General features: G+C 44.9%; 1 protein-coding gene across 1 annotated transcript in view; it reads left to right on the forward strand.

Moving 5' to 3' along the window:
* Positions 1-555: 555 nt before the first annotated feature.
* Positions 556-23,437, forward strand: part of efna4 (ephrin A4) — a 35,274-nt gene continuing 12,392 nt past the window's right edge. The window contains exons 1-2 of the mRNA XM_023408889.2: positions 556-1,114; positions 22,341-22,639. Coding sequence (XP_023264657.1) covers positions 987-1,114; positions 22,341-22,639 — 427 coding nt within the window. The 5' untranslated portion in view covers positions 556-986. The remainder of the gene's footprint in view (positions 1,115-22,340; positions 22,640-23,437) is intronic.

Below are 23,437 nucleotides of genomic sequence, written 5' to 3' on the forward strand. Positions count from 1 at the left end.
CCCCGCTGTTTGATTATCTTGTGTGTTGGGTAACTGAAAAAGAGCATTTTACAGTGTAATGCTGCCCTACATGGAGCTATACTGGAAGTGGAAGCTGTGAAGCTGGAGGGGGCAGTTCAGGAGGGAATGAAGTTGGGGGTTTTGCTTGTTGAACTGTGTGAACCTCCACTGCTGGAGTGCCTTTGAGCAAACACCCAGCCAGCTGCTGCAGAGGAGCTGCTGGCTGGAGGTCGGACAGGACAGTGCCAGCTGTGTTGGAGCCTGCTGCATGAAATGACTTTAAATATGCTGAACTCTCCAGCTCCAGAGGAGGAAGGAGGACAGAGGGTCCCAAGCTTTCCTGAGGAAAAAAAAAAAACTGGAACAGTGACAGACTGTCTCCCCACACCAGTCGGCGCACCTCACAAAGATTTAACTTCGCACCACAGTATCACACATCACCACACCCTTGTCCACTGATTGGCCCAAAGTTTTCCCCGGCACCGCCCTCAGTCCTGCGGATCCGCCCTTCTCGCGCTGTGCAATCTGTTGCTGCCAAACCAGCTGGCAGTCCCAATTCATATTCTGATCTAATACTGTACTGGAAACCTTGGCCTTTAAACTCAGGTTCAGTCTCGTTTATTAGCCTGTTACTTTTCAGTGAGAGCTCCAAAACCATGATGCACAATCTGGACACACTCTCTACAACTTTTCCCTGTGGAAGTACACACTTTCTGCTCTGCAGCCAGTGAATACTCAACTTTTTTTCTTTCTTTTTTTTTTTTTTTCTTGAGCGTCTTTAATCAGTTTACCTTTGTACATCATGCGAAGCTTCAGCAGCAGTAGATGACGTAGAAGTTTGACTCGGTTCGTGAGTTGCCGAAGCTGCTGGAAGGAAAAGTTGTTCCCCGCGAGCTTCTGTCGGGATTCCTCCTCCTCACCTGATCTGCTCACCACACCCTCCCGGCCGGTGCAGAGCCTCTCCGCGGCCCCCAGCGGCGGTCAGGATGGGCTCCCTGACGTTGACACTCCTCGGAGCTCTTCCCACTTGGAGAGCTACGATTTTCCTCTTCAACATCATCTCAGCCGCAGTGGCTAAAAGACACGTCGTGTACTGGAATTCTACAAACACAAGGTGAGTGAACTGCACTGATGCTCCAACCGGAACAAAGGGAGGAGACGGGGAGTTTCTCTGAGCTGCTTCTCACCGCGGCCCGCATTGAGGTGTTTAGGCCTGATGTTAAAAATGTGACTCAATCTACTTTGCATAAAATAAACGCCGCTGGTCTGAACTTGCTCAGCCACGACGTTGCATAACGACCACAATAATTCCTGCTAAATGAGTCAGGCTGTAGTTGGCTTAAAGAATCTCTGCTATGCAGCAGATCACGTCCTTGTGTGCTTAAATAAAGACTGGGCCAGAGCAAGTATGGTTTCCTAAAACTTGCCGTAACACAAACGCTGTCAGACTGTTTTTATTCCTTAAATAAAAAAGCTTGAGCTCCGGGGATTCAGCCTGCTCTCATTTAAAACACAGTGGCCTGATCTAACCTTCCTCCTGCATGTAGTTATCTTTATCATAATGACTACACTCTAACCCTGGCTTTCACCTGGCCCCTGCCTTTTGGAGTTAGTGATTATGCTCCTTACAGAGTACCAGCAGTAAGTGTTTGTTCTGAATAGTGCCCTAGATGGCAATCTGAGGACACAGGTGTATATTAAAGTCTAAAGTGCTGCTGTGCATAAGTGAATATGTGGTCAGCTAATGGGAGGGTGTGTATGTTTGTTAATATTTGTGTGTGTGTGTGTGTGTGTGTGTGTGTGTGTGTGTGTGTGTGTGTGTGTGTGTGTGTGTGTGTAATGGGTTGATTGGGGCCATTAGCAAGGCAGAGTCAGGCTCACCTGCTGATCCAGGTGTTCCAGTCTGGCTAATTGAGGGTCTGAGGTGGGAGACCTGCAGGGCCAGTAAGGGCACTGCCCAAAATAACACATCCGTCGTTCCGTCACCCGCTTATTTAGAGACACTCTCCATAAGGCCTGATTCCCCAAACGCTCTTTCAGATGAATGACCTTTTTACTTAATGGCCACAGAGACCATTCTTGTATTTTACATTTATGGATGCACAAAATACGACAGAAATATGACTCTTGGGGCTTATAATTTCCCCAAGGCCTTCTTTGTCAGGTCTGCAGGACTCATCCTGTATAGCCTACTGGAGTCAGCTGAGGTTATATCCGGTGTGTCCAGGTGGGTGAAACCCAGTACTGTAATTGGGATCCTACAGAAATGTGGTGGGGAGGAACACTGCGAGGATTAGGAAGCACCTTCTTGTTCCCCAGAGATTCAGGGATGAATGGTCACAGCCTGTGGCAGGGCCACACAGTCGGCTGCAACACCACACAATCACAATGCCATCAGCATCACGGCGGAGGGTAACCCACTGTGGCAGAGAATCACTCTCATCAGCAACACCACCCAATCACAAAGCTATCAGCAGAGCCGTGATGCTGCACCCGGTCCAGAATCCCCTGGGTTTACCGCTAGGACTCACTTCCTCTCCTCTCCTCTCCTCTTCTCTCCTCTCCTCACTCTTCATTACCTTCCTTGTTACATCCCGCTCTCCTTTTCATTTTTTTTGTCTGCACTACCCGCTCCTCCTTCGCTCCTTCGCCCCCTTTATCTCTCACGACTCCCTCCTGCCCAGTGATGGATATTGGCGGTGTGATTAGTTGAGCTTCAGTCATTTTCCCATACCATATTTTCTATTAGCTGCCTGCCAGCCAGCCAGGTTGTCCTGAAGCCTGTAAATGTGGCCTGGCCGGGGAGAGGGACCACAGGGACAGGAGAGCTATGCCTTTGCTGGCATGAAGCTACAGTGCAGGGTCCAGGACTGCACTCGATGTTCATGGTACAGAAAGCACTGAGGAAAAAAAAAAAGTATTTGTCCACAGTGTTCTAATGGTTTAAAATTAAGCTATTATCCTTCACCATGAATATTCCAAAAAGTTCTGGACTCATCTATTAAAACTGCTTTAATCATTATTTTTATATTAACAATGAATCAGATGACTATATGTGACAAACCCACAGAGATTCTGCAGTTTCCCTCAGCTCTCAGTTCATTGCTTTTGGTTAAACAGCCAACTGTACTGTTCTGATTCAGTTTCACAGCTTTCATCAGCGTTGTTTATAGCGAAATAGCTCCAACAAACCACCCTGGGCAGCACCAAACTGCAGGCAGTTAAAGTTAAGAACTAGTAGAGGATTTTTTTTTACCAGCTTAAGAGCCAGATATTTCCCTCAGCAGTTGACAGAGAACAAAATAGGGCAAATATGGAATTTAGAAGAGATGGGAATTTTTTTTCCGTTCACACGGTTGGTCGAAACACAACTTCTCTCTTGTCTTTAAATAGGCTAACACCACAACTTTACAAACTGATATATCAATGTTGTACTTCCAAAAATCAATTAATGTAGGTTTTTACAATCACATATTGAATTTATTGGAACATGTTGGCAGAATGTTATTGATTCGGCCTTTGTGCACCTTCCCATTCAGCCCTCATTGAGAATGTTGGTGATGTGGGAAATAAAACTTTTTGGACGGTTAAGCTAATAAGCCGCTTTGGCTGCTAAAAGCCAAAGAATTGCACGGATCTCTGACACTGGGAAAACCACCTTGAGGAGGAGCTATGGCTGCCGTTACGCTAAAGCCTGAGCTCGTATATAATACAACTGTAGCTGGTGAGCAAACAGGCTCTTTTTAATACATATGACAGAAGACATTCTCTTTCCTTCGACATCTAGATTTATGGTTTTAATGAAGCAGGGGCAGTGAAGTGGAGACTGAAGGGCCTCGTTGCTCTGTTCTTTGCTGACTAATATGGCTGTAACAAAGGCTCAGTGAAACACTTTAACTGGCACACATTTAGCACCCTCCAGATTGAAAAATAGAGCTCTGAAATGGAAGTGATAGACTGACTGCAGGGTCAGCGTTGAACATTGCGGAATCAGATGCCCTGGCCTCTTTCATTGTGGGGCTCAAGTGGTTCGATTGCCCTCTTTTATGATTTTATGAACACAGTTTTACGATCACTTACAATTTTATAACAGTGTATCTCAGAGCGATAGTTCCTTATTAGAAGAGAAATTATTTTTTACTTCCTTGAGCAGTTAAAGCTTAGTGAAATATTACAACTAGAGTCCTCTGTGTGTGTTTGTGTGTGTTCCCAGTGCTGACACGATACTTCAGCTTACCTCAGCTTTAGTGTACTGGTATATTCAGCCCTCCCTTGTGCGTGTTGTTTATAACCTGTTGGACCAAATAGCTTGACCAGAATACCTGCTGATACAACAGTGTCTGCTTCTTGTGCTACATTCATCCTCATAAATTTACTGAGAATCTGTCAGGAAGTTTACCCAGAGCACCAAAACTTAAAAGTATTGAATTAACTCTTTTTTTCCTCTTGCTTTAGAAAGAGGCTTTTACCTTTGTGTATGAGCTGCTTATAGATTTGTAACAAGAATAAATGTCACCCATACCTGAAGCAGCTACTCCATTTCCTTGTCCTCTGATTTACCCCTTGTTCTTGGCTCACACCTTTACCTTTCTTTTTCCCCTTTTATCAGCCATGGCAGGAGGCAGACTTGTTGCAACAGTTCCTCTGGATCACAGCTCAAACTTCAGACTCTGCTCTCCAACTCTTTGCTTCCTCTCCTCCCTGTACACTCTCAGTGTTTCTTCCCCGCAGAGCAGCGGATTAGCATTTTTTTCAATTGGAGATAACAATATTTTACCATTTACATGCACAACAGGAATATTGTTACCCATTTCTTGCTTACACTTGAACTCAGTCTGCAAGTTTGGACACAGACCTTAAAGCTGTTAAAACAACACCAGACCAGTCTAGACCCCTCTGAACTCTCTCGCTCGCTCTTTTTCATTCCTGCCTCTGTCTCGCTCTCCCCTCCTCCGACAAAGACTGAGGTCGAGCTCAAAAGCCAGTGAAGCATGTTTAAACGGTGTGTGAGGAGACGAATATTTGTATTGGTTTTTCTGTATCTTTATTGAAAGCAGCCCTCATAAGTCTTCCGTGTAATCTCTGCTCTGTTTATGCATCATTTCCCTCTGTGTGCGCTCACGAATGATCTAGTTTAAATACCAGAGTAAATCACATTCTGCATACCATACCTTCACACACACACACGCACACACACACATCTGATCTGTGGGCGCTTGTGCGAGCAGACACACATCCAGTATACAGTACAGTGAAAGCAGACACTGCTTGTAATTGTGTTTTGTCAGGTGAGGTGACTGCAGTTTTAGACTGATTTCTTTTTTTTCTTTTTTAAATTTTTTCTTTTTCTTTTTTTATTCCTTCACCCTCAGGTCCGTCTGTGTCTATTCCTCCTCTGTCGTGTGTGTGCATGCAAATGAATCTATTTCTCGCCCTGTCTGCTATCTCGCCTCTCTGTGTCTGTCTCTGTACTAATCTCTGTCTTCCCCTGGTAAATGATTAACATGGAGAACCTGGCTGAACTATAATCAACAAACCCACAGTGAGGTAATTACCACTTTATTCCCTGTCCTGCTAACAAAGCAATAACCCCCCCCCCCCCCCCCCCTTACTCTTTCCATGCCTCTCTCTGGTTCTCTCTCTCTCTCTCCTCATCTGTCATCAGGCTGTATCAACGTCTCTCTCCCCCGTCTGTGTCTTTTCTGTGTCTGCTCGTTGTCTCACTAGCTGCTGCTTTGGTCTGTGTAGATCCAAGAGGTGTGTTGTTTGTGAGTGTGTTTTTGTGTCCTATCTGTCTCTGTAAATGTGCTTTGTCCTGTTTGTTTGTGGTATTGAGTGTATTATCTGGAGGTAAACTGTGGATGAGTTAACTCTGTGCTTCATCTTCTTCATCCCTGTCAGAAAACAATGCAGGCCAGTGATTTTAGTGATTTGCGCGCCTGTGAATTGACATTTGGTGCCATTGTTGTCGGGTGAAGTTCATTTCAGTGGAACAATAGCTCTGTCAGAGGTGCGTGCGGCGTGCGCGCGTGCGTGCATGCGTGCCTGGAACTGACCGGCTGGTTTGCGTAAAACGGGAAGTCTTTGTTTCCTTGAGAAGAGATGGAGAGAGTGATAAATTTCAGTTCTGGAAAAACAAAACCCAGAAATTGTACCAGGATACCCAGCCCTATTCCAACACTCAAGCCTTTGATTCACTTGTGATCTCGCACATGATTCATGTTCCTCACTACTTCTCTGAGATTTCTCTCCCACTCACAGCGAGCAGCGAAAGTGCCTTTCACTGGAAAAGTCCTCGGTTCCGGCCAGCGGTGTGCGGCTGTGGGAACATTCACCAACCGCTGTGCCGGCCTCTCGTCTAACTAGGTCATTGTTTTGTTCCCACGTGTTAGTTGAATTTAGGTGTGACTGAGGTGTCGGAGGGAAAAGACGCGTTACCGCCTTTAGATGCTTGGGTTTTTTGTTTTCTTTTTGAAGGTGGGGCGTGCAGATAGAGTATTGTGCAACTACGCCTTTTGCTCTAAAATGTCACGTGGCCTCATTTTAAGAATTAATTCAAGAGAATCTGTACAGAGGCAGGTTTAAGTTACGACTGACTCACACTGCTCCCTGCTTCTTTTTTTTTCCATGTGTGAAATCAGTAATCCTCCATTTTTACTATTTAGTGTTATATTAAACCAACATAAAATATGGCACAACAAAAAAAACCCTTTTTGTTTGAAGTGAATACAGATACACAGATACACACACACACATACGCAGGAAGACTCGAGCAAACTGTGTTGAAAATGAGGTTTGGGCACAGGCCTAGCGGTGAGGATGTCTGTATTAAAATGGATCAGATAGTCACAGTGCAGCTTGGAGCCGTCGGAGCAGACATGGTGTACAAGCATGAAAGGACGGCCGCTCTCTCCTCCTGGTCAGGATATTTAGTCAATCGATACCAATTTAACACCCAGATATTATCGCCGGCTTCTCGCATTATCGCCAGACTGCATATGGACCCATCTCTTTCCCAATTTCTCTCCCCAACACTGCCCTGCTTCTCTGTGTACACACATACATCAATATTAGGTTGCATTAAGTTGTAATAAGTTGCATTGTATGAATGTCTCCAAGTGGGGTGGCACAGCTGTGGAATGAAATGAGGTTCAGTGTTGTCTGCGGCCGGGGGTTGGCACAGCGCAGCCGTGGCTTTGGCACAAAATGGCTGCTGTGCTGTATGTGTATGAAGAGGGCGGTTATGGTGGTTAAGGGCTGTTGGTGAGCACTGAGCGGGAGCGCATTCATTCATTCATCCATTCATGGCACCACAATGAGCGGGCATTGTTGTAGGTGTCAGCCCAACTGTGTGTGTGTGTGTGTTGTTGTTTTTTTTTTTGATATACAAAACAGCAATTAAACTGTGTGCGTGAGAACATGTGAACCCTAAATGTGGGAAGCGGCATCAATTTAAGCTTGACCAAAACAACACAATCTGCTTGTTGTTTAGCCAACATGTGCATTTTTTTTTTTTTTTTTTAGAATTTCACAAACACGCATGCAGGGCGGACACACACACACACACACACACACACACACACACACACACACACACTCTCACGAACGTATAAGCTCGCACAATGCTCTTCCACTCAGCTCAGAAATCCTGCCAAGAGGCAACCTGGGAATTCCCTGAGACAGAAATTGAATTAGTATTGACCCGGGCCGAGCAAAAGGCTGTAGCAGGAACCTGGATTATTGTACCATACAGTGTCCTCGCTGCCAGGAGGACACTGAGACATGCTTTACCATCATGCCTCAACTCTTCAAACGGTGCTTAAGGACAGTCACTGCAGGAGTTCTTTCTTTTCTTTTTTTTTTTTTACATTGCCTGTGTTCTCACTTTCTGCAGTTGCATTTCCTAGAAAGTGCGCCTGCTTTTGTATGTACACCGTGCAGTGATTTACATTTGTTTTGGTCACTATTAAATGAGTCCTCCTGTGGTCAGCTGCCTCTTAGGACCTATTCTGTTTATCTCGTTTCCTTTTTGTACTTGATTTGAATGTGTATTTTTGTAGATTTCTCAGCGAACGCGAATCGTTATAAATGTGATTTGTGGTAGTGCATCTTGTATGCAGTAGATGTAGCCAGTTAGATAAGTAGGTTAAATGCCACACATTCTGAGACACAGTGCTGAAGTAAACGTCCATCGTTGGTGATAATGTTTTAAAGTGTTTAATATTCATATCTGTTAGCTTTAAGTGACGCAGTATGTCCCTGGATTAAAGGAAAGACTCAGTTAGGAGGCTTAACCGTTCTTTTTAGCTAGCTGTCCATGTCACAGAGTGTCTTGCAAAAACCAGCAAGACGTGATCTTAAGTGACATTTATTAAGACTTGAAGAAATATTATAAATGTGCATGACATACCTCCATAATCCTGCCATGGGAAGGCTTAATGAAGGATACAAAAGTTCTCTGCTTTAAATGAAATCACATAAATCCACTCAGTGAGGGAAACCTTCAATCCTAGTAAAAAGCAGAGAAAAGGGAATACGCTGCATCATTTCTCATGTCTGGCCTTTTTAAGTTGCTTTCTTTTGCCTGCTAATGACTAATGGTGCCTTCTGTTGGCATTTTTAAAATGATTCTGTATTGTGAACCAGCACACAGCTTGGCCATGCCATGTACACTCTGCAGCGCAGTGTGTCACGAGTGTGATAGTGTGAATCCAGTCGCTGTGGAAGAGTGTCAGCGTGGCTGTCTTCACACCAAGAACAAACTTTATGGACTAATAACCCGCTACGAGGCGCAGCTCCTCTACACTTTATCTAGACACAACAAAGACGTTCTGATAAAAAATACTTGAAGAGGTGTGAGTGTGTGTGTGTGTTTAGTGGGTGTGTGTTGCACGTTTTTATAAATTATTCTGTTTTTTTTTTTTGTTTTTTTTCGAATTACTTTCTCGTAGCTGTGGAAAAAAACAGAGCTTCAAGTAGTCGGCTATATTCCCAGTTCCTAAACACACCTTTTATCCAATGCTTTGTGTTTTCCAGAGAAGATGGATCACATGACAAATGTTTCACTATGTAGATATTTTGAATCTGCTTTATGATTCTTGGAGACTTTTCCATGGTGGAACAAAAACTAATATTATTTTGGCATTGCCTCCCAGAAGTATGGCAGCACAGCCTACTTTCCAGCCCCCAATGATGTGAAACACACACATTCCTCTTCTCTGTTTCTTTCTCTTTTTTCTCTTTTTTTTTTCGCTGGCACACACACACACACACACACACACACACACACACACACACACACACACACACACACACACACACACACTCCACATATGAATATACACACTCACTCTCTGCTCCTTTTTCTCGTCAGCCCCCAGAGATGGTAAAAACATTAGACCTGCAGTGGAGGGAGTGAGGGATGGAGAATGCGTTAAGGAGAGAGGATGGTAGGGAAAGAGTCAACAGATTTCAAGTCCCAAAACAGCTCGGGAAGGCCCCCAGGGATGGAGGGATGAGGTGAGAGCGAGAGAGGGAGGGAGGGAAGAAAGAATGTCAGCAGGTATTACTATCACTGTCACAGGCAGGCGTGAGGAGCCCCCCCCCTTTCCCCATGCCCCTCCCATCATACCAACACACATGCAGGGGTTCACGCACGCGCATGCACGCACACAAACACACACACACACATACACACACACACACACACACACACACATTGTGACACATACTCTTATACAGGTGTACCAATACTACCGCTGCCCTGCCCACATACACACTCTCTCACACACAGCTGCTCGGACTCCGGGAGGAGCCAAAGTAGAAATCACACCCCTTTTAAAACTGACACTGCTCTCTGTTTTGTGTATCTGTCAGAGAGAGAGAGTGTGTGTGTGTGTGTGTTTTGACTATGCATACTGTTTATACATTTTGTAAAATTACAAAACCTCAATAGTAAAAAAAGGAAAAAAAAGATGAATGGAGTGTGGCATCATGTGCTTATTTAAACTTGCCAACGCTCTGATTTTTTTGAGGCTTACAGTAAGATGATGAGATATGGTTTAGGTGTGTGTGTGTGTGTGTGTGTTTGTGTGTGTGTGTGTGTGCGCGCATGCCATATTGGGATGTGTTATTTTTGTAGCAATAACCAGTACCACATGACTTTCAGTTGTGCAGTAATGCACAGCTTGATCCTTGTCTCCTGGTATTCTTCACTGCTATTTTTTCTCTCTGCCTCCTTGTTCTTTTTTCTGCCCTTCCTCCTTTTTTCTCAACATTTTGTTCCAATCAAATCTTTTATTTATGAGTTTGAGGGATACAGACCTTTTTTTTTTTTTTCCAGAATTAGTTCTTTGATCAACCTGCAGTTGTGCGGTTACATGAGTGGTATCCATAAGCGGAGCGACCACCGGGGCAGAGGGTGCGACTGCCCCAGGGCTCAACGCTCCGTTGGGGCCACTACTGAGCCACATTTTGGCTTGAGTGCAACAGCAGATGTCTGTCCCTGACACTGACTGAGTAAAGTCACACCATTGGTTGGCCGAATGCCGCCAGACGGAGTGCTGAAGTTAAAGTGTAACTGATGTGTGTGTTTTTTTTTAATCTAGCTAGGCGGTAAAATGGAGAGAAAGTACAAATCAGGTGCATCAAAACACGAGGAGCGAGAGAGTACGTTTAATTATATCCCGTGCTCCTCTTACATCTTTCTCGCCTTGCTCAGCTTTTCAACACACGACGATGGAACTGATAATCAATCTAATGTTACTGCTAGCACTACTAGCCTGACAGGCTAACCACAAGGCTAGCATCGATCAAAGCATAGCATGAGGGAGAGGAGGATGAAGGGCTGTGATATTTACAAAGTTCGTTAACCTGTCTGGATTATTTAGTTCTATGGTGGAACACACAAATGGACATCACTAAATTACACCAGGCTGAGCAGGGACAACAACTAGTGAGTGAAACATCCATAATTAGTATTTTATCGATTTGAAATTTTGGAAAAAATCGTTCCGAATGTTAGATTAATCTGTTGTTTAACTTTATGTTTACCGCATTTCAGCACCTGCCTGTGGTGTTGGAGGATGTCTACTCTGTATTTGAATAGTCCCTGTATAGTGTTGTAAACCGCTGTGTCTATTTTAGGTTGATTTTATTCCTGTGTAAGAAAGAAAGGACTGAACAATTAATCAAAATATTATCAAAATTGAAATATGGCCAAGTGCAACATCCAAATCTCGAGCGCTGCAAGTTTTGGATAAAGGTAAAATTGTGTTTGTGGTGCTACAGATATGCACCAGCCTGCAAATCATACACTCCAAACGTAAAGGCACATGCTTGTCTGGTTCAGACCCCAGCAAGAATCACATCATCATCATTTTTATCTTTTTCTGTGAAATTGAAGTGTTAGTTACCATTCCCTCTAAAATCATGACTCATTGCAATCACAATTTCTTTCAGAATAATCGAAATATGATTTTTTTATTTTATTTTTTTGCACATTGTTCATCTCTATAAGAAAGTCATGGCACTGAGACAGTGCACCTGCCTGTCGCTGTCTATCTGCATGTGGGCCTCCACCACACGCTGTTCTCTGCACTGAAACCCTTTAACACGACTGACAACAATTTGTCTCTATGGATAAGATAGGACATATCAGCTAATTTACAGTTGTGAATTTTAAAATGATTATCAGAAGGGCCCCCTCAAGAAATCTTGCCCCCTCTTGCCCCCTCTGTGCTGAGACTCAAGCTCCGCCCCTGCTGGTATCTATTCACCCTATATTTAGTATATATATCCATGTTTTATCACAGAACATTATGTATGTTATTGCCTTTGTAGGATCCTACGGGAAGTTTTATCATCTATTACACTGACAGGCTGCTGACATGTCAGAACGCAGAGTAGGGAGGTAGACCCTGTACAAACTGTAAATACCTGTCCATAGGGAAAAGGTGCTCGTTATTTCAATCATTTAAATCTTCCTTAAAGCCTTAGCCCTCCTGTTTTTTGACATTTGTGAGTAAACATTAATTTTTAAAAGAGTTGCTCTCTGTCACTGTCCAAACCCTTGTTTTGTTATATTCATCAGTTGGTTGTAATTCACAGTCTGAGAGCATAGTGGTTGTTTTTTTGTTTTTTTTTTGCTGAATGGGAGTGGGGAAATAGCCTTGTCCCAAATCTCCATAGCTATGGCCTTGTAGCAGGAGAACTCATGAATCTCATTGCTCCCCCATTCAGCTGGAAATGGAGTTCTTGTACTCAGTGCGCTTCTCAAAACACTGGAGCAGACGCTCCGTGTTTATGATTGTGGAATTAATCTGTGTGTTCTCCTAAAATACATCCAGTGACAAATGCGCAGTCATGAAAGTCAGAAAATCCCTTACTCCCCACATTTTTTTATTTTACATTTAACGAGCTTCCCTGATAGATTTCCTCTCAGAAAAGAGAATTATTCTGAGCAGTGTTGTTCTTCATCAAAGGTAGATACCGAATAGCTAAACAACCGGGGGCTTTTTTCATGGTATTTGCTAACTTTGCAGCTGATTTACAGTGGACTTTGTGTTACTCTTCAGACTTAACGCTCACACATAGGCCTGCTGTACCTCCTGCGTGTTAATCTTGTAATTTTGGGTCATTGTGGTTCATTACTTAGAGTAGCGACGAGTCATCTTTAATCCCAAATTAATCAGTTAATCCCAGTCCAGTGTCAGGCTGTTGTTGCTAGCGCTACATGAGACTGGAGTCTGCACCTCTCCTCTTGACCCTCGCCACTTCCTTCCTCTCTGCTCCTAAATCCACCACCCCACCCCCCCCCCTTTCCCTCTTATTGTGTCTGAACCCTTCATCAGTATTACGGAAAGTAACTGGCCCTTTCTAAGAAATTCAGGGGCATCCGGCCTTGAGGCAAACCATGCCATCCAGTTTTATCAACCCAAATGTCGAAAGCATGAATTTTATTTCACACGGTTAAGCTAATGCACTGGAGCTGAATTGAATTTATAAGTAACGCACACGCTCAGTAGCCTTGAAGCTGAATGGACCGATTTTGTTTAAACATTTCTTGATTTACTTTAAAGACTTTGTTGATCTGTATTAGACATCAATGCAAGTGGCCTACCTCTGGGGTGGATACGTGTGTGAGGGTGGGGCGGGCGGGCGGGCGGGCAAGTGTGCGTGACTAGAACAAGACAAAGCTGGCTGCCTTGAGGGTGAATAAGGGGAACCTTCCATAGCCCCGATGCACAGAGCGATATGAATCTTAACCGTTGTGACGGAGAAAGATGGAGAGGGAGAGAGAAGCATGGATCGGCTGTGAGGGAGGGAGAGGCGAAGGGGGCAGTTTAGACTCCTGGGATTCCAGAGCAGTGACCGTGAAAGTGCTTAGATAAACAGAGAGAAAGATGGCAAGGGAGGGAGGGAGGGAGGGGGACGGGGGGGGTGGAAGGTGAAGTGGGGGAAATGGTGGTGGGAGAAGCAATGGAGGGAAGAGAGGGCAAGACGGAGTAAGCTTTGCTGACAGGGGAAGGAAATGAGACCTGCTGAAGATGGGGTGAAAGAAAGCAGATGGGAATGAAACCAAGTATAGAAGTTTTTAAATAAGTTCAGCGGGAGTCGGAGGGACTGAGAGGGGCCAGCTTTACTCTATTTACTCCTTAACTCTGGTGCCTCTTCAATCTATCTCTCTCCATCTTCTCCTTTTCCCTCTCCTTCCCTCTGTTTAAATAATTCAGGCCTGTTGGCTGTATTAGGGCAGGTTTCCCTGACATGTCTTAATTGTGTGTGTGTCTGTGTGTGTCTGACTGACTGACTGACTGACTCGCTCACTGACCGACTGAAGGACGGCTCCAGTCCTCCAGCTGGCCATTCCTCCGCTAACAACCACCAAATAATCAGACACAGAGGGAACGTGAGAGGGAATGCACACCTGGGATACAGAGTCGGTGCTGCCGATCCGGCATTGACCTTCACATCATGGAGAGAGAGAGAGAGACACAGAAACAAGAGCGCAAGAAGGGGGAGAGAGAGAGTGTCTACCGCATCAGAAGTGTGACCCACTTAGTAAATGATGGATTCTCAAAACCAAGTCTAATTTATTGGATGAGTGTGTTTGCTTTGCGAGCGCCCCTTTTCACTGTGAAGTGTATTTGTCCAAACGTGTGTTCGCGTGTGTTTTAAGGTGTGTTGCTCGCATTTCCTCCTTAACCCACTTACACAGGTGGGCTTTGCTGACAGACCTTGGACACAGATAAGTGTAGTTAAGATAATAGATGAGGGTGCCGACGAGTGAACACCTTAAGAGGAGGATTAAAACATAAAATAACTCTTTTTATTAAGTCACAGATAAAACTATAACGCAACGTTATTTACATACTGTTTATTATGTGATGTAAAGGATGACACCAGCGGCACACATCTCATGACAAAAGAGCTTAACTGCTGTAAAGTTGGGTTTGGTAAAGTCATCTTGCTCAACATCATAAAGAAAAGGATATTTTTTGAGATTTTGAAGGGGAAACTAAAGCTCAAAATTAACGACAACATACAAACAGGCGGCACTGACAAAAGGACCAGAGAAAACAAGTTGAAACCAAACAGAATGCATGTAATGATTATTTTCATTATGGAGTAATCTGTTTATCTGGTTAACTGTTTGGTGTATAAATAGGGAAAAAGTTTCCCAGAGGCAGAGGTGACATCTATAAACTGCTTGTTTCATCAGCCCAACTACCAAAGATATTAGATTTTCAGTGGCGATCAGCGGCGAAAAGCTGGACATTTTTAGACTTGAGAAGCTGAGACTGGAGAATGTTTGGCATTTTTGCTTGAAAAAAGAACCTCAGTGATTAATCAGTTATCAGAGTTGTTGCACATTATTTTGTCGATTGTCTATTTAAAATAGTTTTTATCTCAGTTTTTCTTTTTTTTTCTTTTTTTTATATTCGATAGAAAAAAGTTCCCCCTTGGCCTTACACTGCCTGCCCCATCAACACAAACCTAATATAACCAACGTTTTGTGTAAGTGTTACTTCAAAGTTAACATTAATTTGTTTAGCTACACTTATTTGCTCTGGCACTTTGTGTAAAGCTGAAGGGTCCAAACAGCAAAGTTAAACATGAGACAAATGATGTTGACACAGTAAATCAGCCCAGCTGCGTCTTTGTAGTAATACACTTTGATAGATTTCATAAATAGTTTGAATCATGGCTTTTTGTGTCCACCCATCATAGCTGTCACTGTCTTCCTCCCCGCTCCCTCCATCCTGTCGGTGTCTAAGCGGTGAGCTACTGTAGCTATATTCAGGTTTATGTATCCAGGCCTGGCACCTGTACAAATCAGCCCTGTATTTACACTGCAGCTCCATTTAGTCTGCAGAAACATGGAGAGCACTCATTACTCTGAGGTTTAGGCTGTCCGACAGAGGGATGCAGGAAAAAAGACGGATGGAGTGAAGGATGGATGGGTGGGGTGTTGGCTTGGCACCAATCCCAGCTCCGGATTGGTTGTTGTCCTGGCAACGGCACGTCTGACCTTATTTACCCCCTTGCACACCCCTCGGTGTACGCGCAGTGTGTTCTCGGCCATGCACATTTCTTTTGCCGCACACACTTCCTCCGTCACTCTTCTCTGCATGAGAGCCGAAACTCTTCCTCTTGTGCCCCCCCGCCCACCCCCAGCTTCCTCTTATAAGTTTGACCACCCCCACGCAGAGCAGGTGAGAGAGTCAAGTCGGGTAACACTTATAGCTGCTGCCGTGCTGGTGGGCACAGTGAGGCAACACATCAGCATGCAGTGTCTTTGGTCAAATAGTGAAAATAAAAAGAAGCCATAGACTGCAAGACTGCAATCTTGGCTGTTTATATTGTGGACAGTAATTTCATACCTCCCGGAAAAGTCGCTGGAAAGCTTATTTTAGGATCAGACCAGACCACACGTGGAGAGCGGCGCCTATGCATGACAGAGCTGTGCCACAGAGGGGGATGATGGTTTCTGCAGACCTGCAGCCATATCAAAATGGTTCCGATGGATTCGTTTCCATACTGATTGGTCCTGTGGGCCAGAGTCATGCAATTTTCCTTAGCTCTGATGGCCGTAGCTATACATCCTGTTGTGCTGCTGAGTGCCACAGAATGGACACACATACACTCACTAGAGGAGGACCTATGCTATAACAGGCAGAAAATAGGGTCTGTCTTTTACCTGAGGCTGAGAGTCCCTTTAGGCCTGAAGCAGCAGGTGTGCTTGTGTTTGTGTGTATGTCTGTGTGTTCTTTCTGTGTCCATAAATTGATAGGGAATGTGAGTCCACGAGGCAGCCTGCTGATTTGCGCAGTTTGAATGAGAGGTCGAGTGGTCTGAATGCCTTCTGGTCATTTAATGAAGCCTGCAGGGCAAGAAAAGGTGTGCAACCAATCACTCCATCTAGGTTATACACAGACGCCCACAGCTACAGTGGCCAGCACTTATGCACAGAATTCATATCGATGTATGATGCATTGCAGTGTGTGTACATGTGTGCACTTGTTCTCCTTCTGTCTTTATGAGGACGGAAGGATTTGGTTTGTCTGATGGCACAGGGTTTTCCCCAGGAAATTGTTTAGCAGAGGTGGTAAGCCACTCAGATCCTGATCCATATTAATACAGTGTGTGTTCTCAGAACTTACATGTACAGAAAAACCACAGACTTAAGTGGATGTGGATGGAAGAGGGGGAAAAGTAGAGGGAAAGTTCACATACCATCCACATTCAAAGATTAGGAGCCATAGAAAAGGAAGCGAAAGGTCTGGTGTAGAGGAGAAGTACACTTCCTGCTGACCTTGAAGGAAGCACACACACATACACGCAGACACTCACACAGGCATAGCAAACAGGAAAGAGTAGATAACAGCAACAGCTTGTTCTCCTTAAGTCCCTCTTTACTCTCTATGAGAAGCGGCTGATCACCGTCTTTGGCCACAGTTTGGTGACACCGAAAATCTCAAGAGGTGGGGTCTGCAGAGTCTTGAGGATGCGAGGTAGGAGGGGGAAGCTGAAGGGATTTTTTTGGCCAGCTGGGCAGGCAGGGTGGTGGGGGGCCCCAGATGGTCAGAGGTGGGGGATGGAGTCCTTGTTTGTGCGCGTTGAGGGGAGTAAGCACCAGGTTAGACACAACATTGGTGTTTGGGCTGTAGACACAGCATGGCTTTATGTGGGTGTGGAGGGGGGGCAGCAAATATAGGGGGGATGGGTGGGGGGTAGTCCTGATCCTGCTCCAATTTTATATCCATGCAGAGAAAGATCGAGTAGAAGAGAGGAAATGGTGAACAAAAAGGATTGAGCCGTGCAAATTCTTAGAAAAGGTGCAGTATAGAGTCCATGAAGTCTGTCTCCTTCCCCCTCGTTCTGTGATGTTCTCATGGATGTAGCACTGCAGTTGTATGATTCCCTCTCCTGTTTTCCTCTGAAGATTAGGATAGCCTGTGGAGCGGGAGGTCACTGAGAGCCTAGTTATCTGCCTCGTTCCCTCTTTTCTCCTGTTCTGTCTTCAGGGTCTTTTTGTCATGAACTTCTCTCATACTTTCTTTCAGTTATTTCCCACTGTAAGTCTGCTGTTTCCCCATTAAAGGCTCCCGAAGGCTGGTTTCATTCACCTGCTCACATCAGGTTTCGTTTGTGCTCACAAGTTTTGCTTCAGTCCCTCTCTAGTCACGCGTGTGTCGAAAAATAGATTTTTTTTCACACAGCAAACATTGTTAGCACATTTCCACAAAACAGGTAGGAGTGCAAGGTTGGCGACATTTTAAGTGTGGCTAGTTAGCGAGCTGTAGCTGGTAACATGCTAGCACTAGTATGCACAAGACACACGTCTGTGTTTGTTCAGGCGCTGAATCTAGGAATCGTACAGTTTTTTTCTGCCTCCCAAAGACAGACAACACTGTAGAACACTCCCTTTAACCATGTCTAACTTTGTTAACATTTAGGAAAAGTACATATGACTTCTGGATCTGATGAATCATTTCAAAAGGGAACATTCACCAGTGATGTGAGTCTTTGGGAAAAAGAACTAACATGCTAGCACTTGCCCGCCACTATAACCCCTCCAAGCTAGCCGCCTTGCTAGCTAACTAATGGACAGTATGTTAATACCATCAACTCCAACCTCATAACTGACTCCAAACCAAGCAGTACAGTTTATACTCTGGCAGGGCAGGGTTGTATGAAATTTCAGGGTAAAAAAGCTAATATGACTTTCCCAGTCTGCCTCTCCTTGTTTCAAAGTCCAGCAGCGTTTAACTGTTTGTGAAAGCTCTGCACAGATTTACTTCACCTCAGGGCGAATCCATAGATTGCAGAAATTCTATTCTTCTGTATGTTAAAGCTGACATTATTTTATTCACTGAGATTAATGACTCGCCTGAAATGATCTCAGCTGTCACCATACAGCAAACCGCACCCATCTGATACAGCAAAATCAAAAACAAAAAACCTGAAATTCACAATACCATTTCACAAAGTCATCGTCCTGGAGAGCACCAAAGATCCTCCCATGTCACCAAGTAGCGCTACTACATCACACACCATCGAGGCTGAAGCTGTGTCATGCTATGCCTAGCCAAGGCACAGCATGCTGTGCCCAGTCAGCATAGTGACCAGAGTTAGCGGTCACCCTGCTGTGACTGACCACGGAAGAACTGAGACTCCACCAAGCCCCTCGGCCTCCCGTCATCACTACCAGGAACCAGCAGACTTCTACTGTGGGCTGGTTAGTGTACCATCACAAGCATGAAAGTAATTATCAAAACCACTGTGCCTACAATATACATTTTTGGAATTCATCTGGGACGTTAGTGTTGTTGGCATTTTCATTGTAGCCGAATATTTTTATCCCCCATGTTTGTGTGCAGTACTTGCGTTAAGGGCCCCAGCGTATTCAGTATGCGTAGTATGCAGCTGGTGTGCGTGATCGAGTATCTGCTCTGTATTCCTGAGGCCGTGTTGTGGGATTGTTGGTCCTTTAATTATTCTCTCATATTAAAGGATCAAAGGTCTCTGCCACAGTCAACCCCCTGCATTTCATTATAACTGCACACATGCACGCACACACACACAAAGACGCTTACACTTATATATGCATCTTTGTGCATGTACATTTACATGGACATTGGGAGGGTATCAGCCATTATTCGGTTATGTTCAATTTTTGAATTTTGAATGTGATTTCCTGTAATTATAAAAAGGGCAAATGCTGGCCTTTTCAAGTTTTCCACTGAAGGGCCCCGCATGTTATTTTTGATTTGGCTTCTCAGTCAGATTTTTCTTTATCAACCAAGAGCTTGCACCAGCCCGCACGAGGGTGTCACTGATCACCCTCTGGCATGAGGGATAGAGCATGTTTTATTCTCCTGAAGTTATTTCATGTCCTGGTGTGTGTGAACATGTGTTTGTGTGTATTCACGCCCACATGTGCTTAAATGCACATGTGTGTGCGCGTATGTGTGTGTGTGCCTGCCTGTTCTGTGTCTTTGCCACCCACCCCCACCCCTCCTGTTCCGACACTGGACAAAACCAATCCTCTCCTCCGCTTCCAGAGGATTCTCCCGCTGATAGGCTACTCCAGCACTCTGTTCTTTGACACCCACAGCTCCTCGGTGCTCCCATGATGCCCCTGTGCTGTCACCACTCTGTTGCGTGGTGGCTGGCAGGAGGGGAGGATGCTAAGTGTAATTAGGGCGTACCCAAGCCTACCAGGGCCAGAGAGAAGGGAAGGGAGGAAGGAAGGGACGAGGAGAGAAAGAGGGCTGACAGTTTGACATCAGTAGAGCACACTGCCTCTGTAATTGCTGGCATACATATGGCACAGGCTGATGGCGGAGGCTTGTGGGAGGAAAAGGGGTTGAAGGGGTAATGTTGGATAGAGAGGAGTCAGAAATAGGAGGGAGAACATGGAAGAGATGAAGCTTCTGAAGAAATAGATGGGGAGATGAATATGTGTCATCCAAAAGTGGGGGAAGAAGAGGGAGGAGAAGAAGGGAGTGAGGAGGAATGCAGATTGGGGGTTGGGTGGTGGAAACAGAACCCGAGCATTGCAGAAGAAGCTTGCGGTGAATGACATGTATAGCAGGGGGTGCAGCATGTTGACACAGCACACATCTGTTATTACATACACACACGCGCACACACACGCACGCACACATACACACTCTTCCACAGCTGGTGCACCTAAGTAAACATTTCTCTGCCTCAGAAAGCACCACAGGTAGTGGGGAGAGTAAGTGTGTGTGTGTGTGTGTGTGTGTGTGTGTGTGTGTGTGTGTGTGTGTGTGTGTGTGTGTGTGAGTGTGAGTGTGAGTGTGAGTGCATGCGTGCGCTCTTGCTGTTATGTGCTTTTGTGTTCTCTTAACCAAACAATTGAGTGACTTTGTTCGGCTGTAATTAGTGCACACAGGTAATAGAGCTATCGGATGTGGCCACGCACGCATTCACAGAAGGGGTATTGATCAGGGGAGTGTGTGTGTGTGTGTGTGTGTGTGTGTGTGTGTGTGTGTGTGTGTCCTGAGCGAGGGATCCTGATCGATTGTGTCCTGTCCAGTTGATAGATCGCCAATTCTGCACGCTACCTATTGAGCAGGATGCAGCGTTGGTGAGACCTGCCTCCAGGGTCTCACCTGCATCCCCATTGAACACACACACACACACACACACACACACACACACACACACATACTTCTTTTTTGCTCCATTATCTCTGCCAGAAATACACGGCGTCCCGCCCACATTCAGTCGCAAAGTTAACAGAGAACATGGATTTCTATTTCAGTTTCTTTGGTCATGCCATACGGCCACATCCTCTCAGACGGTCTCTTGTCATCTCTCCTCTCATCGCTCCATCCATCTTTGATACCCTCTGCAGATTTGCAGGACCACCTCAGTCTCCTGCTTCCTGTCATGTCTATCTGTTTCATTTTGGTTTTCATCAGTTCTGTCTCCTCCTCCTCATCCCCTCCTCTATTCCTCTCATTTATTCTTTTGGTCTCTTCTCTGTCCGCCTACTTAACTTGAGACTACTCCGCCGTCCAACACCGCCACCGCCGCCACCATCACCGCCATCGCCTCCCCCTCCCCATTCCACGCTCCTTTTCCCTCCCATGTTCCCCTTCACTGACTCCCAGCACTCCCTTCCTCTCTCCTCCGCTCTGTCACCCCTCTATAAAGACTCCCACTGACAGACCTGAACCTTCTGCCCAAGCCACATTCTGCCCCTCATTGTTTTCTCCTGCACTCCATGCGAAGAGGAGACCAATTAAAGTCTGTCTCCTCTCTTCCTCCACTCCGTTGTTCCGCTCTCTGTGTGTCTGCACTCAGACTCTCTGGGGTCACTAATTAAAACACTTTATTTCTTTTCTTTTTTACTCCACTTTTTTTTTTCCACCTGTTCATCCAACTTTTCTCCTCCTTTGGCCTCTTTATTCTTTCTTTTTTCTTTTTTTTTCTTGTTCCACCTTTCTTCTTCAACCTGTTTCAATGACTCTTTTCATCAGCTTCCTTCTGTCTTTCTCTGGGCCCCATCTCATGTCACTCCATCACTCACATCCCATCCCTCCTTTTGTCACAAATTTCTCTCCTCATTCCTTGTCTCCTGCTTTGTCTTGTCATGCTGTTGTGATCTTTGTCTTATGATTTTGTCAAGTTAAATTTACCTCTCTTACTTTGACCTACATGTACTTGCCCCAGCCTCTTTCTCCATATTAGTTTGTACACGGATAACTCTTTATACAGTAGCTGACAGGAAGTCAGAATCCGCAGTCTAAAGGAGCATACATTATGCAGCTCTTCTGTTCTAATGATGCACTCTTGTCCAGAGTTGTTGTTATATGCCTAAAGCCAATCAACCTTGACTGAAGACGCGGTTGTGCATGCACATGCACATGCACATGCACGTCTGCCTGAGTCTGTACACGCCTGTGTATATCTGTGTAGTGGGAGAGTGAAAAGCAAAGGGAGTCAAGTTTATTTTACACTGCACTCCCCTCAGTGCTCTTCATTAGCATACGAGGATTTGTTGTTCTCTCTCACTGTCGCTCAACACTTCTCCCTTGCTGGTCTGGAAGTGAAATGGAGTTGTATCAGTGTGATATATCAAATCCCAAATCGTTCTTTAGACTTTATCACCCTATGTAAATGTTACATGTGAACTATCCACATTCCTCCAGGCGTTAGGAATTATAGAATACCTGTCATCTGTCTTCTTTCTTTCTCTGTCTGTCTGGGTTTAATCACCACCTCTCTTTACCCTTCAGTCACGTATTAGTGGATGTAATCGTTATATGAAATATTAATGCTGTTGTCATTCTATCTTCCAGGTTAACGGCAGGAGATCTGTCCATCCAGGTGAATCTGAACGACTACCTGGACATCTACTGCCCCCACTTCCCCAACAAGGAGACCGTGGGCTCCGGGCAACCGGAGACGCTGGCCCTCTACCTGGTGGGAGAGGCATCATTCCAGGGCTGTGTGGAGACCAGGGGGGCTATCAAGAGATGGGAGTGTAACACCCCCTACGCTCCATTTGGACCAGTGCGTTTCTCTGAGAAGATCCAAAGGTTCACACCCTTCTCACTGGGGTTTGAGTTTCTGCCAGGGCACCACTACTACTACAGCTGTAAGTATAAGAGGTGTGTGTGCGTGTGTGTGTGTGTGTGTGTCACTAAGGCAGGGTGTTCAAAGATTGAAGAGGGTCACTAGTAGGGCCACTTTAAGAAAAAATGCCAAACTGCTGAACGAAAAGAATCAAATTCTTAAAATAAATAAATTAAGACTTAATTAAGAAGCTGGAACTAGGTGTTGTTTTGCATTTTTGCTTGAAAAATAGACTAAAAACTGAAATCAACAATAAGGTAAATGGACTGCACTTATATAATCTTATTGACCACTTGAAGCACTTTACACTCCAAGCTACATTCACACAGCTGTTTTTCAATGCATACAGTGCTTTTTCTATCTCACATTTAAATGATACATCAGGGCCAGTGTCTCGCCCAGGGACACTTCTACAGGCAGACTGGAGGAGCTGGGGATCGAACCACTGACCCTGTGATTGGTGGGCAATCCGCCATACCTCTTGAGCCACAACCGCTCCAGCTCATAAGGAAAAAGTGAAAATTCAGGCTTTTAAAACAACGGAAAATTGTAATCCAAACCTTACCCATAATCCTAGGAGTTAAATAAGAATCTGCTTCATCACTGATTATTAATAATAATTACTCAATCGGCAAAATAGCTGCAGATTAATGTTCTGTCTGACTAATCAATTAATCAACTAATCGTTTTAGAAACAGTCGACATTTAAAAAGTGCCGGGCCCGGGAGGTGTGGGGTGGTCATGGCTATAAAGTGTTATAATATGCAAAGTGCATTACCGCTGTTTTTCTGAGAAATGTATTTTTTAGTGAAAGCATGAA

The sequence above is a fragment of the Seriola lalandi genome, unplaced genomic scaffold (genome assembly GCF_002814215.2).
Source record: "Seriola lalandi dorsalis isolate HSWRI2012SDOR001 ecotype SW California unplaced genomic scaffold, Sedor1 jcf7180002054376, whole genome shotgun sequence".
NCBI lineage: Eukaryota > Metazoa > Chordata > Actinopteri > Carangiformes > Carangidae > Seriola > Seriola lalandi.